Source organism: Colossoma macropomum, unplaced genomic scaffold (assembly GCF_904425465.1).
Source record: "Colossoma macropomum unplaced genomic scaffold, Colossoma_macropomum, whole genome shotgun sequence".
Taxonomy (NCBI): domain Eukaryota; kingdom Metazoa; phylum Chordata; class Actinopteri; order Characiformes; family Serrasalmidae; genus Colossoma; species Colossoma macropomum.
This window is the reverse complement of record NW_023494799.1, coordinates 29,586,527-29,603,003: the sequence shown is the minus strand read 5'-3', so window position 1 is coordinate 29,603,003 and position 16,477 is coordinate 29,586,527. Positions and strand designations below refer to the sequence as shown.

General features: G+C 40.6%; 1 protein-coding gene across 1 annotated transcript; it reads right to left on the bottom strand.

Annotated features, from left to right (window-relative positions):
- Positions 1-1,517: 1,517 nt before the first annotated feature.
- s1pr3a (sphingosine-1-phosphate receptor 3a) lies at positions 1,518-7,580 on the bottom strand. Its single transcript, XM_036587377.1, has 2 exons — positions 7,187-7,580; positions 1,518-5,489 (listed from the first exon to the last, which is right to left on the bottom strand). The coding sequence occupies exon 2, from the start codon at positions 5,461-5,463 to the stop codon at positions 4,192-4,194; it is 1,272 nt and encodes a 423-aa protein (XP_036443270.1). The 5' UTR covers positions 5,464-5,489; positions 7,187-7,580; the 3' UTR covers positions 1,518-4,191.
- Positions 7,581-16,477: the final 8,897 nt, after the last annotated feature.

Here is a 16,477-nt window from a genome sequence, read left to right as displayed (position 1 = left end):
ACCTTGTCTATATGAGATCATTTCTAGACTTTGACAACTCCTCTTTCTACTGAGTCAAATCTCGCTGTATTCTGTTTCTTTCTCCCGACTTTTAAAGCCGGGGGGAGAAGAAAGCCTGCAGCTGAGGTGAAAATGACATTTTAAATGTCATATCCTTCACATACCAAAATGCCTTTTGTCAGCATTTATTAGGATTATAGCTCCTCTATTGTCAGAAAATGTCTTACAGCAGATCTACTGCTTGACTATGGCAGTCAGACTCATCAACCCTCTGTTAGGAAGAGCGGTGCACAGAACAGGAGACCAACAGCAATATCCATGTTTCATTATGAGCAGAGACAGCTGTATCTATATAAGCCCATAAGACCTACCATTCATCTCAAATCTACCTACAGATAATAGTGAACATCAACATACACTCTTAAAGGGGAAGCCCGTTGATTTTTTCCTGCATAATTAGTTTGGTTTGATGGAAACAGTCATTCAGAGTGATTTGATGTGAAATGCAACAATCAAGAGAAACTTATGAAGTCAGAAGTGTACACACTGGTGGTGGTGAGAACCAGACATCTGAAGTGCTGAAGGCCTCTAAAGCCTCCCTCACAGAAACCTGTTACATGAAACAGTTACAAATACGCTGCCTGTTGGCTGAGACACTGTTTTGTGATAGTTTAGAGACAGGATTTTTTTTTCCAAAATGCATTTTTTTAAAAACATTTACTGTGGAAAGATACATTCAGGGCATCGTAAGCAAACACACAATTAAAATAAAAGTATTTTTTTCAGATTTACCACTATTTTACCATTATCAACCGTACATATAAAATCATAAAACATATAAAAAGATGTGTATGTTCACTGGTCATTTTGTGAATAAAATGGCTATAATTGCACTATAGACTTCATGACCCTTGGTTCCTATCACCACCACTGTAGATAAATCTGAGTCACTAATTTTCTCTACATTGAACCATATCAAACCACACAAAGCATGTTAGTGATTGAACTATGCAGAAACGAGAATGGAATTCATCTTAAAAAAATAAATAAAAGTGCCAAAAAGGCCCATAGCCATGGAAGGGACACCTTTTGGCAAACCCTTTAAGGATGGTTCTTCAAAGAACCATTACTATAAATTAGATGTGTCCGTGTGAAGAACATTCTTAGGGTTTAAAGAAAAGACGCCCCACAAAATGTAACCTCCACATGAAAGGTTAGTCCTAAAACCGTATGTCCAAGGCAAGAACCGTTTCATGTGACTAAATGTTAAAACGTCTAAATCTATTTCATAATGAATGTATGGAATACTAAAGCTCATGTGGTGGAAAAGGTATAGAGAGACGACCCTCAATCAGTATCTGAGATGGATAATGTTGGCTCTTGTCCAGCCTGCAGTGTGCTTCCTTTTAATGTGTTCTAGCAGCTCCCCCTGGCTGTCAAACATTTATGTACAATCAGAGGGGTAGGACTGAACTACAGATAGCGAAAAGCTGGATTTATCTGGTTCGGTATATTACATTCACAATAATCTATAAATACATGCACAGCATTTTTGTTTGCTATGCAGTGACCAAAAGAAATGAAAAGCGTACAAATCAAATTTTTTGCACTCATACAAACCTCGGCCAGTCTTACAGACCATATCCGAATCAATAACCATCCACAGTTTAATAGAGTCATCACTCTTTATCACTCATTTCAACCTCACCAGGTGTAATATGAGCTACTGAGAGCAAACTATAAATAACGTTTTTGTCCAGCTGAATAATTTGGAAAAGAAAAAAAACAACAACAATATATACTGTTAAAGGCATTTGGAACAGACAGAAGATTATAATGTACATAATACTGTTAAGGTATGAAAATATACAAATAAGTGTTATACAAAAGAAACTGTACACCAGAGTGGACATATTCTGTAGTGGCTCTACTCTCTGACCTCCAAGATATAGTATTACTAAAAACATACAAATGGTGTTCCACTCACACAATTCATTGGAGTAGACTTTTCTGCATATCATCGCTGCCCAGAAGAAAAAAATAAATAAAAAACAAGTATCTTTAAAACTACAACTTTCCAGAAGAAGCCAAAAACTTTGTCAATGTAAGGAGATTTAATTCCAAGCAATTTTGGAGCATTTCTGTTGGTCTATTATCAAATTATTATAAAATGTAAAGGACAGTGGCTGTGCTCAAATTATGAAAAAAAAAACATTTTTTGAACAGCGACAATATACTATATTTAATATAAACATTCTTTTTTTATTTTACAGTAATGCATTCTGTACCACATTTAACCTTCCATCTATGTCCTTGTACTGTCTCCGTCTGTTAGCCCTTTGCATTTCATATTAGACACAGTGGCTTTATCCTCACCAGAAGCAAATCCTTGTGTTTCAGTCCACAATCAGCAGCTTCATCTTAATGAGTTCACCCATAGGCTTAATGTTAAGTGCAACAGTTGAAAGTTAATACAGAGACGCTTCTGCCATCAGTCCGGAGTGCTCCATTGAGGTCCTGGCCCCTTTACTTTGGTCTGTTCTGAAACATTTTATTCTCTGGAGAGGTAAGTGACCACAGTTGTCAAGGTGTTCCTGTACTGGGAGGTGATAGCCACTGTTTGTTAGCCCTTTGTATTTCCTATTAAAGGGGGATTCCACCCATTTTTCTACATTTCTGCATAATTCAAACATCAGGGTGTAAACATAGTTAATCAGAGTGATTTGATATGAAATGCTCCGTTCTAGAGAAACTTAACAAAGTCAGAAACGCTCCCCCACAGAAACCTGGTGGGAGTGGTATCACAGTGGTGTCAAAGTTTACATGTTAATAATGCATTAACGAAAAAAATTATTAACTGCATCAATTTCTATTAATGTTCCTAATGCATTTTCGTAGTTCAAAGTTTCTAACCATTTGTACTTCAGGGCACACTGTTACTGTGATTCATTGATAAAATTTGTTATTAACAGCTACTATCATGCCATAAATTTATTTATTAAGTATATTGAGTCATAGTATAATTTACAAGCCAAACACACCTCTGAGGCCCACAGTCTCAGTAATATCAGTACTGGTGGCACTGGAGGATGACTTTGGCAGACTATGCTAGACAGTGCTTGCAGGAGACGTATGGATAAATCAAACTAACCAAAGCAACAGCAAAGTGGAAAACAAGACATAACGTATGGGTATGAGAGAAAGAACCTACAATTGTGCATGGAACATGCAGCCACTGTTGCTCTCACTGAACGTCTGTGATGAAAACTGTAAACTGTGTTTACTTAATTTCATGATCATCCAACATTCACATGATTTTCACATTAAGGTTCAAGCTGAATCTTTGAAATACATTCTGATTGAGCTTATTTTGATTGAGCTTATTCACTCATATCAATAAAATAAAATGCACTGCTTTTTAAATGGAAAAATTCTTCTGTGGGAATTTGGGCAAATAAAACTAATGCAATGAATCACTATTAACTATACAAACTAAAGGGGTTAATCACGATTAATTATTTTAATAGTTCCACAGCCCTATTTTGTTATATTGTTAGCCCTATCTCAGCGGTTGAATTATGCAGAGATTTTGAAAAATCTGTAAAATTGTGCTTTAAACATTGTGGCTACATCCTCACGAGTAGAAAATCAAAGTGTTTTAGTCCTCATCCAGTAGCTTCACCTTAATGAATTCACCCACAGGCTTGATGTTACAAGTGCAACAACTGAGGCATCTCTTCCATACACGTCCATCAGGGGTTTAAAAATGCATCAATACACTGTGATGCATCAGTGAGAATGTAGCATTTAAAGTGCACCAATTTTGGAATTTTAGATTATATAGAAGCGGTCAGGATAATACCCAGAAAGCCATTTCTCGGCCAAAGCAAAATTCTCAGGCTATTTTCAAAGGTAAAAGAAACTTGGTGTGTTGTTTTCATTGTTAATATCCTGCTACTATAGAAGTAGTTACAGTCAGATTTGTGTATTTAATGTATTTGTGTTAAATGTATTTTTTAAAATATTTTTGTATCAAACTGTACCAAAACAATCAATTAAAATCAAATTATGGTCAAATTTGAGATTTCATGATGCAAAATAATCATAATTGAATCAGATTAAAATTTACGCCCCTATTATTTATCGGTCCAGAGTGCTTCATTGATGTGAAGATTCTCTTGCTGTTAAAAATCAGAACTTGCTTAGCGAAGGCAGCGCCCCTGCTTTGACCAGCACTGCGGACAACAGGTCCGCTGGCCCAGAGGGGTGTGTGACTGCAGGTGTGGAGGAGTCCCCGTGCTGAGAGTTAGCTGGGGTGGGGACTTTGCTCCTCATCAATGTGGACCTGACTACCCCGCTGCCCACTCCTCCGGCACTGGATTTGCTGTTCTCAGCTGTGGGCATGCCAGTCCCTGGCAGTGGCGGCCCGGCGGTGGTTGGCACTGCATCCAGTGGTGTCCGGCAGCAACAGCAGCACAGCAGGCGGAAGAAGGCGGCACGCATCTCTCGGCTAGACAGCGTGTAGATTAGTGGGTTGAGGGCTGAGTTGAGGACGGCCAGGGCGATGAACCAGTCCACCTGGTAGAGCACAGGGCAGCGCTCAGGCCCACAGCCCACGTCTAGCAACAGCAGCAGGAAGAGCGGTGCCCAGCAGGCTACAAACACGCCCAATACAATCACCACGGTGCGCAGCAGGGCCAGAGAGCGCTCAGATGGGCGTGAGCCCACCCGCCGCCCGCTGGATGTCACAAGCCGGTAGATGCGCACATAGAGCGCCACCACAGCAGCGAGCAGTCCGCTGAACACACTGATGCAGAAGGCCACATAGCTTTTGGCATAGAGTGGCAGCACAGTGGAGCAGGTGTGCAGCCGGCCCAAGCAGTTCCAGCCCAGGCTAGGGAGGGCGCTAAGCAGCAGCGAGACGGCCCAGCAAGCAGCCAGCAGTGCCAACAACCGTCCACGTCCCCCCGCTGCTGCTTCACACGGCCGCAAACGGACCATAGTCATATGCCGCTCCACGCCAATTGCCAGCAGACTGAAGGTGGAGGCGCTCAGCGCCAAAAACATGCTGCCTTCGCGAGCCAGCCACTGCGCTGGCGTCAGGAAGAAGGTGCGCCGGCCCGAAGTGAAGATGTTGACCATGTAGGCCACACCGGCCAACAAATCAGACAGCGCTAGGTTGCCAATGAGCAGGTACATGCGGCTGTGAAAGCGCTTGTTGCACCGTAGTGCCAGCAAAACAGTAGCGTTCTCCAGAACAATCAGCACACAGATGAACAGCAGCAAGGCCATCTTGCAAGTGCTGCCGCTCCGGGGGCGTCCCCACTTGCCCGAATGGTTGTAGTGGGTCACAATCACAGAGTTCATCCCCTCTTCCAGGTAGCTGTCCATTCTGATGGCACTTCCTGGTTCAAACAGCAGAGGGCGTCTGTGAGTGGAGCTTTGGGAGCCAGCGAGATGCATCAAACATCACGATTTTTGGTGGGGATCTGTTCACAAGCAAAACATACAATTTCTGAAAAAACACTCATGTTGTGCATTAGCAACAAATTAACCATTTTTCTAGAACGTAAATTAAATTTCTCCCCATCAGAAAGACAAATCCAGTCAGATCATTATTAAATTAGATCTGTGCCTAATTAGATTACATTTGTTCATCTTAAGACATTAATATGTTAACGCAGTTTCATAAGCCAGATATTTTGGATGGACATAATGTTTTGTGAGGTGCCTAATGAAGGATACAGTAAACAAACCTGAAAAAAAAAAAATTTGCTAAGGATACTAAAATAATGAAAACTTTTAGGCCATACGCCAACACAGATCAGTTTCTCAACAAGAGCAGTCTTGGCTAAAGATATAAGAATGTGTGTAAGAGTGAGGACAATAAGATACAGAGTGACTGACTAGAACAGACCTGCTCAAAATGTTGCCCGTGGGCCAAAGCTGGTCTATGAGGACGTTTGAATTGGCTCACCAGAAAGTTACCTTAATCCCCCAATGAGATCATTATTAAATTCTGATTTATTACATTTGTATTAAATTTTAATCATATAAAGTACAATTTGCAACTTATCTACCTTATTTATTTGCGTTTAATTTTCCCCAACAATCCCTTGGCTCACTTTAAACACGAAAAATGTCACTTTCAGATAGTCAGTATGGGCAAACCTTATTTAAAAGAACATTACACTATTTATAAAATCACATATAGTCTATCATTCGGCTATAACCTGTGTCATTATTTAGATTTACTATTTATGCAGTCTCTGACTTCAGTACATGAACCACAAGTTGGCTTTTTATCCGCCAGCTTCTTATTCAAAATTTCCATTCCACCTTAAATGGTGCTGCAGTGACATTGTGGCGTTTGCGCATCATTTAAGGTAACTGCTGCATCATTTAAGGTGGAACGAAAAATTCGAATAAGAAGGTAAATTTAGACTCGCCCTTAATACAGCAAAACATCAGCTAGGAAACGGAAATGTTTTACATAGCGAGCAGTTTTAAACAGTTAGCTAGAGGTTTCCTCACCTGTGAAGAACGATATATAAAGCAATTTAGGGGTTAAATGCATCTTGTTTTAGTAGCTAGCATAACGGCTCGCACGAGCTACAGAGTAAGTTAACGGTTTTAGCTAACCTCTCCAGCTAACGTTTTTCTGAGAGTTTTGGTCACTATAACTCACAAATGTAGGTTTTTGCTGTGTGGTAAAACCTTTTAAAGTCTTTCTGTGACTATTTTCGTGCTTTAGGAACTGTCCAGAAGTGCAGAGCGGTAAATTAGCATCGGATATTTTTAATCTTCTCATCGTGTAGGTGTGTAAACTGCTGTGTCCCGCTCCTCTCCCTCCAGATGAACCTAGAAACCTTTGACTTCAAATAACAGACGAAGCTAAAGTCAGCTTCTCATTCGCCAGCTTCTTGGTCGAATTTTCACGTTCCACCTTAAATGAGGCGCCAGAGTGTAACTGCTGCACCATTTAAGGTGGAACGGCAAAATTCGAACTAGAAGCGGGCGAATAGGAAGCCAACTTAAGCCTCATCAATAAAAGGAACCTAAATGAACACTTTCTGGTGGGACTGTGGTTAAGGAGACGGGTTTATTTCACAGAAATATGAAGACGTTTGAAACTTAAGACGTTGTTATACAGTAATGTTGGTAGCAGCATCGATAGGTTACATACCTCGCATTCAAAATCTCGCAAAATCTCTTATGGTTCAGCGGCTGACCGGAACGTTTGGAGGAAACGTGCAAAAGTGCAGGTAGTAGGCGCCATGCCGTCAGAACGATTAAACTCTGAAAGTCATCTGTTTGGGTAACTTATCTCCCGTGGCTGAGTTCAGTCAGACTCCGTAACATCACTCATCCTCCAAATCTGTGCTCCAGACATCAGCGTTAACTTTTGCTCCAGATCACCACAAAAGACTCATTTGTGAATGTGGAAAATCAATGTTGTAAACGCGCCACTTTGTCGTATTAACACTAAGCTGGTTTGTCCCCCTTTAGTACTTTTGAAGAAGCATCGCTCCGTCCTGACTCGCGCTGCACTACAGCAGCGTCTTTGCAGCTGCGTCGTTGTTCTCCCCCCCACCCGTTTTCCGTCAAGCCACGCCTCCTGCGCTGTCATTGGCTAGGATCTCAAACTGTGAGTATTCATTTTGAGCTATTTTGGCTATATACCCTGAAATCAGCTGCCACTAGAGGTTCATTGATGGGGGGCTAAGGCTGGGGGCATGGTCCCCCAGGATTTTTTTTGGCCCAGCAGATTGGCTGTTCATCATGAACTTTTAGAGTAGCAACAGCCAAACATGATCAAAGATGTCTGTTTGGTCAAACTGGCACACAGCAGATCTGTCTATTTATAATTTGAATTAAGCACAGAACTAATATGATTTGAACACTCATTCACTAATATGATTTGAACGCTCTTTCACTTGCTCCTTCAGTCCTGTCAGTCTCCTTCAGCTTCTTTCCTTCCCTTTGCTCCTGTGTTTAGTAATACTTTATTTTGTTAAGCTCAGATTTACAAGAACTCAAGGAAATTATAAGAGATCAATCAAATCTTTTTTTTTTAATTGGTAAAAATGTTCTCATCTGACTGGCTTTTGACAAAGTTGGCACCTCTTAATTTCCACCTACCAGTTGAGGAATTGAGGGATATTAAATTGCATTGTGATCAACATTATATGACCTTTTCACTGGCATCAACTTACTGTAAACAACAATATATGGCAAATACTGTCATCTTTGTTTCCAAATACTGAAGTGAAACATAAAAACAAAGACGATAAAGGGCTGTCGATAACATTGTTTCTATCTCTGTCGCTTGTTCATGCTCTCACTATAGAGAGAAGTTTCTTTTTTAAATCCTTAAACTAGTTGGCTTGTCAGCTAGCTGATGTTAGTGTTAGCATAACTGCTTTTCTTTGCCTCATGTAAACCTGAAGGTAGCTACCGAACAAGCCACCAAGTAAAGCCCAACAGGCAGCTATACTGACCATAACTTGCCATAAATTCGTACTGCAGGTGGGTATCTTCACTTTGTAGCTACTTACTCAAATTCAAAACATAATGTATAAAAACAAAACATATTAAATGTGCCATAACCTTCATACATGGAACATTTTATGTTTATTTTTCCCCCGGTATGTTGAATTCAGCAAATGAACAGTTATTGTGTAGTAAAGTGTGCAGTAGTGTGCTCTGTGTAGAGATGTTTTAAATCATTTTCGCCTAGAAAATCATCAAAGCATGTCATTTGATCAGGGGTTCCCAAACTTTTGCATACCACTATATGCTGAAATATATGTCCTAAATATAAGTTATAATGTCTCTTGATAAGCATCCTGTTTAAACACTGAAAATGCACAGAAGGTCGCTCAGTAGTGAGAATAAAGTAGCAGCCAATCCGGTTGCAGGGGGCGGGGCTTGCCTGAAAATGAGTGGAGAAAAAAGCGCCTCAGGAGAGTTACCGTCAGCTCCACTGCGAGCGCGTGTGTGTCGGTGTATGTGTGGGATGGTAGCTCGTGAATTTGTTTTGCTTTTGTGTTTTTAGTTACACAGCGACCCACGTGAGAAGAGGGAATTGTAATTTTAAGTCAGACCTGAATGACCTAAACCCACGATGAGTCACTGTAATGATGCCTTTAGTGTCTGACTGATGACTGAAACAGGTGTTTTACCATGTAGGCTGACAGTGGACGGTAATGTGGCCCTGAACACACTAAGAAACATCGGTGAAGGTGTCACTTTATTCGACTGAGTCTGGGTGAACCAGCCTGTAGGACAGTTATTGTTCATACAGTAAGAAATGTCTATGTTGATGAACGATGGCTGACATAGTCTTGACGTGGGTTCAGGAGCCTGAAACCAAATCTAGTTAAAACTTAAATAACTTAAAAAATGACTTATGTTCACACCTAAAAAGATGGTTCTTTAAGGGTTCTTTAATAAAAGCAACAGTTCTATTTAGAGCCATTTTTATATTCTATGTAGGACCATGCTTATATGGTTCTTTGCATGGTGAAATGGTTCTTCAGATTGATGGAGGATGTGTTGTATATGGTTCTATACACAACTTTTTTTGAAAATGGTTCTATGTAGCACCAAAACGGATTCTTCTATTGTTATGAAGTAAAGCTTTTAACAATAGGAGAACCTTTTTTTGGTGCTATATAGATCCATTTTTAAAGAACCATATGCAACACCATCAATCTGAAAAACATTTTCACCATAAAAATAACCATTTAAGCATGAAATGGTTGTTAATAGAGCCTTTGCCTTTACTAAATAACCCTTAAAGAACCGTCTTTTTAAGTGTGTAGAAATAAAAACAGCTCTAATAAAATACGTTTTTGAATTATTACTTCTAGCATGGATCGGAACAGAAACTGAAGATTGTGTGGTGCTATTATGCTCTTTTTGGGATAATTTAAGTCTAAAATAAAATGCTAGAGCATGAAAGTGAGAGATGTGAGTGGCAGAACAGCAGTCCAGGAGCTGGTCTATCAGAACACAATTAAACACAAAACAAAGAATTTAGGAATTAAACATAAACAAATAAAATTGGCCTGCTTGAATATAATAAAAGTAGTTTAATTGCAATTTACTAACAAAGTACATTGAACTAAGTGAACATGATACTACCCACCTATGCCTGTGCCACAATTTTGAAATGTATATTTCATTATGTTTTTACCCCTGAATTGGGTGGTTCTCCACTTTCTTTTGCCTTTTCAAAACATTTTCATTGCTGACAAGCCAAGGCCCCATGAATTACAGCTCTTCATTCTTTGATCAACATTGTTTTCATGTTTCTAATGAGAAATGGCTCCTTTCCTCTGGCCTTCCTGTTTGGGCGATAGGTCGTCTCTCTCCCAGAGCTGTTCGCTGAAATAGACAGCATGTCTGAGCACTTTTGTGTTTAAGAGCACACACACACACACACACACACACACACACACACACACACACACACACATACACACAACATTTATCTATTATCTATGTCAGTATCTATAGGTAGTAATAAAATGTCGCCTATGGACCATTCCACCGAATTATTTACTCCACAGTAAAAAAAAAACAATGAAGTATTCAGACTTTAGATATTTACAACGATAATGCCATGATCTTTTAAACCCCAAAGCATTAACTGAGATGGTAATAAACTAAATATATTATGGCATCTGCTATAGGCCACACTGCTATGAGGAGCTTAGGTGGTGTGGCCATGCAGAGTGGCTCTTGGGGAACTCTACACTCCACAAGAAGGATGCTCTTTGTTGTTGTTGTTGACATTGCTGTTATTAGTGTAGTTGTGTTGCTTAGAGTAAAATGTGTCCAAAGGGGGGCGAGCTTTGTAGTGTAACTAGTGGTTAGAAGCGTCTACCCTCCTCATATGTTGTGTCCTTCTGCGTTACACTCCTCCTGTGTTTTGTGTTTGGATGTGCGCTGGACTGATAGATTTCTTATTGCCTGTTGAAGTGCCTGTCCAAAATAAAAGAGCATTTGCATATATATATATATATATATATATATATATATATATATATATATATATATATATATATATGTGCTTTGTTTTCAATGTCTTCTTTTACACCACAGTGGTGTCAGAAGTGGGATAGCGCCACCAAGCAGCCAAGAAGTTGGCTGGGGAATAGGCCGAAGGAGACAGTGTGGCGGGGCCCAGCATTGGAGCCCAGTGAGAGGGTGGCAGTGCTTTGTACAGCTGCAAGTCGTTGCCCAGCATTACGCCCAGCAGCTTGTCTAACACTGGGGGGAAAAGTACTTCAGGTGCTGGTGGATCTGCCACAGGTCGTGGTGGGGGGCCTGAGCCAAGTGCACGAGTTCTGGCTCACATCTATACAGGATGAGTGCATTCTTGGTATGGACTTCCTCGTGGTGGCAGAGGCCATGATCAACCTTAGGAAGGAAACGCTGGGCTTGGAGACAGGACAAGTGAAGCTGGTTATGGAGGCTTGCGGCAGAGCCGAGGCAGAGAGGGTCCCTGGCAGTGTAGCCTTCATTCCCTGTTAGGGAAGCTGTGGGCTCAAGAGAAGCTGAACATGCCACATCGAAGCCTGTTGCCAGATCACCGGTGGGAGGACACACCGCCAGGTTGAGGGCACTATGGCTTTTTGTAGGTGAAGCTGCCAATGCTGGAGGAGCTGAACACGCAGTACCAGCGCCGGTGGATGGATCCCAAGGGTCATGGGCAGCGCACACAAGCAGCACCCTGGCCAGCATCAACGATGCACTAAGCTGCTAAGAGGAGGGCTGCTGCTAACCCTAACCACAGTAGCACCGGACTTGACTCTGTGAGGAGTTCCACCGAGCCCAGGAGGAGGATGCGATGCTCAGTCTCCGGTGCACTGATGGAGAGGACACTCACGACCTGATTGATTGGTTGGTTGATTGAATTAATTTGATGATTAAAAATACACGTAACAGTGCACAGCAGCCATTACACACGTTACATCACTAAGGATTAAATCACAATAAAGCCCTAAAGCTTTTTCCCATTATGGTCCTCTTCACATAAAACACTTTGTGCTTTGTTTTTTGTGTCTTTTACGTATATAAAATCATAATTTACAGAGTACTTTCTAGTGGGAGGTCAGTCCTAAACCCTAACGCCTAAATTTAACTTGTCGATATTGTATTTTCAGTGTTTTTTGAATATCATTTTGATTTCTTTTAAAGTGAAGTTGAAAGATTTAGATTTAGACTATATCTCCATCCCTCATAACCACATGGTGAGCAGTTAGGTCCCATCCTTTGGAAGTAAACCTTTTATGTTTTAATAAAAACTATTATGATTTTATGTCTGAACTGGTGAAAGCTGTTTCAGTAATGACATGATCGTGTTGGTGGTAATAGAAGTACCTGCATGTAATAATATGTCACATATATGTTATAGATGTGTCTATATGTATTAATATGTCCCAATGTGTTGTATGTATTACAATTAATATGTTAGTATGTGTATATAATATATGTATCTACATGTAATAAGAGAGCTTAACTTTAAATCTAACCCTAACTTTCCCTTCAGTAACCTGAAAGAAATAGCTTTGCTTTTTCAGTTTTAAAAAACGAAACATATACCTTTTGTGAAAAAACACATTACTCTTTACCATTCTTTAGTCCCTGACATTGCATGCTAGTCCTGTTTACTTCTGGTTTTCCTACAAAATGAGGACATTTCTTATCCTGAAAATGTATAAAAACAAATAAACACACTCACAAACACACACCGGAAGAGAAGTTCTTCCTGGCGGCACATTGTAATATGTGCTGCCTGCCTAAAACTACCCTGCAGTGCTAAAATGAGTGTACATCAAATTGAGTATGGGTGAAAAAAGCAGCCTTCGGGGGCTTTCCATTCCATGGCTCACTCTGGAATAACTTCTCTCCCACCCTCAACCACTGCTGCTCTCCCATACTGTGTCCGGACTGAACTTTCCCATAGGTCCATTCTAGCGGTCTCGCCTGAGGAGGGAGAACAGACAGAAAAATGCTAGTAAAGAAGCAGTGTGTGTAGGGGGTTGCTATCATGCTGTGGTCTCTGCCCCCACCCCAGCTGCCACTCTGAAGCCGCCTCACTCTGGAAACCCTCAAGCTCAGTGAGAGCTAGCTGTTTCTGTAGGCTGGGTGAGGCGTCTGGCTGTGGAGGTCGAGCGTGAGAATGACCAGGCACCCCGTCCACTCTTCCATGTCATACAGTACTGTGAAAACGTCTTAGATGACCACTAATAATTACATTTAAATCTATTTGAAAACAGTAATATTAGAAAGTATACAACTAAACACCAATACAGGGAATTGTGACTGTATGCCTGCCAGTAATTCCTCTCTTGGAGGAAGCTCAGTGTTGTGGTTACCATGTAATTGACGTATCCGTGCTCTGCCCGCAAATGCATTCCTTCGTAGTAACTATTCCAAGGTTGGGTAAATTTTACAGAACATTAACAAAAGTCCAGATGAACAGTCCTGTGTGTGATTTCAACAGATTAACAAACTGATTAACAAGCAGCCGCTATTTTTGCCATTTCCTGGATGTTGCTGAGAGATCAATGTATAAAATAGCCCACTCAAGTTTCGCCAGCTCATTTAGTGGCTACGTGTGAATGCGTGAGGCTCTCTGACCGGGCCGTGGTGTTTATGGGTTGTGTAGTGAGTCAGGGCTCACTGGCACGGAGTTTGATGGTGAGTTGGCTGCTTTGGAATGTAAAGTTTAGTGGGAACTGGAGAGGTATGCGTAAGTGTGTGTGTGAGTGTGTAAGCGCAGGAAAAAAGGGACGATCTCTTGGGCCTTCACCTTTGTGCCCCGACCCCTTTTCCTCAGTCGTCACTGCCCCCTTCTTGTACCCTCCTCCCCCACACTCAGACGCTTCTGCGAGAACGACACATCTGGCCAGCGCTCACAGCTTACTGCTTCAGAACTGCTCCCATTCCCATCAACAGCAACAGTTTCTTTCCATCATCTTGACCGCACCATACAGAAAAATATCACCACTGGCCTGTCTTGCACTTCCTTCCTGTAATCCTTTATTATGAGGTAAACTACAGGCCAAATGTATGGACGCAATGTCAAAATTATTTTACTTTTAGGTTAATTTATCAGTGGTCGCCACCATGCTACATGTTTATTAACACCTAGTTTACAGTATTCTAAAATATAGCTCTTTTTTTCTAAAGGAAGAGCTGTTACACTCTTCGTTCATACCAGTCTCTTACACTGAGAAGTTTTTAATTATTTACAAACAGCTGGCCTGGAAAATCATTTGGATCTGATTAGAGCTGCAATAAAACTCTGCAGGAGAATCACCAGAAGCAAAACAAATGAAGAATCAGTCACTTGACCACTATTGCTATTGCCTCTTTTGTTCTATTTTAATTCATATATTAAATATCCATTATATTGTTATCTTTTTTATTTTTACAAAGACAGTGTTGCTTCCAAACTTTAGGCCTGTATGTTGTAGGTCATAAAAGAACCGAACTATTTCGTTAAACCACTACTGATCTTGCCTCAGGTAGTATCTTAATTACATTCCTATTTGTCCAGGTAGGTTCTAAAAGCAGGATGTGACTGAGGTTTGTGGGACTGAAGCTGATGATGATAAGTTATCTGAGTGTGCTTTTTTATCTCTTATCTGCTGGTATGGAGGCCAGGCTGGAGCCCAGGTGCTGGACGGGGTGAGACATTACTGAAATTTGCTGTCACCCTTAGGGGGGTGGGGGGTTGTTGTCACGCTGTACACATTTTTTGCAGACCGGTGAGGCTATTTCCATTCTTTTCAGTGGGAGATGTCCTCTGAGTGCTTCGCTTTTTATGTACCTGGTTTATCTTAAATCAGTCAAATGGCCTGCATTGTGAACATTTTTTCAGTGCTGACCCAGATCAAAAGATGAGCTTTCAGTCACCATTGTAATGGAGGAGGGATTAGTGACTGCAGTTCTACATGGATTGAAATCATAAAATGAGCAAAAAGCTGGATTCTTTTTAGTTTACCTTATTTCTGCCAGCAGCACCACATTTGCTAGTTAATAGGTAAACTTTCTGCCTGTAAATATCAAAACTGGCTCACTGACAGTTAGAACCCCCCAACAGTCACAATGAACCCCAACAAAGAAGAGGCGCATTTTTTGTAATATTTTATAATGTAATTATGGCACAATATCACTTTTTCTTTTTCAATACTAATACCAGAACTGAAAAAACCTCAGTACTGATACCGATATAGAACCTTTTTCAACACCAATAGCGATCTGTTATTTTTTTCTTCAAAATCTACTAAGCTTTTAAATGAGCTGTTTATAATCGAGGTACTTCACTTAAGATGGACATGTGCAGTATAGTATATATATGTTCTATGTGTATTATACAACTAGTTATTATTACTATTATTATTAATACTAATACTACTACTATTACTACTACTATTATTAGTAGTAGTAGTAGGAGAAGGAGGAGGAGAAGGAGGAGCAGAAGTAGTTGTGGTTTGTAGTGACAGAAGAATTGCTAACATTGACTAAGATGTGCTTAATGAATGTTCATATCTGGGAAAAAAATATGGGACACTTTTCCTCATATTTTAGTTTACATTGTTAAGTAATATGTTAGGTGTGGAACTTTATGTAGTTCAAATTCATGCTTTTTCACCTTGTGTTTTTTCAGTTGGCCCCCCTTGGAGAAGGCGCCCCTTGGAAAAGACAGTGTTTCAGGCTAGATCTGTTACAGAATCACATCCAATTTGTTCTTTTTCTCCATTATCAGATCTAGTATTTTGTGCTAGTATTAGTCTGATACTGGGTATTGGACCAGTTCTATATCTACATTGTACAGTAACTCCTCCAGCAATTTTCTGTTTATTTACAGTACTCACACTATTATAAATGTACTAAATACAGCTTTTTGAGCGCTTCAACCCTGTAACATTCATATCATCGGTGTCCAAAGAAAAACATATATCTCATATATATTTTTCTACATCATTTGAACATCGCAGTTGTTCTTTACATTATGTGCAAATTTAATGATGAATCGACTAACAAAAGTTCTCAAAAATCTCTTGGAATAAAACCCTTTTGGATTAACTTACATTAAAACTGTAGAATGTATCAGGAGACTGTGAGTTCGATCCCTGGTGGTGCTACAGCCATCCGTGGCCGGGAGTCCAAGAGAGCACAATTGGCCTCACTGTCTCTGGGTGGGTAGGATGGTCCCTTTTTCCCCCATCACTCAACGCAATGCTAGTCAGCGCAGGCATTTGTTAGCTGACATAACAGATCTAGTGGTTAGGGCTTTCCTAAGAGCGTGTTCGGGTGTCCGATGACGTTGCGTTACCGGCAGTTCGAAAAGACGCAGTTGCGCTTTACAGTTCTTGGAGGAAGCCTGTGCTAGCCTTCGCCCTCCTAGCACTGGTGTATGGTTTGATTGGGGGAGTCCTAACTAGTGGGTGTA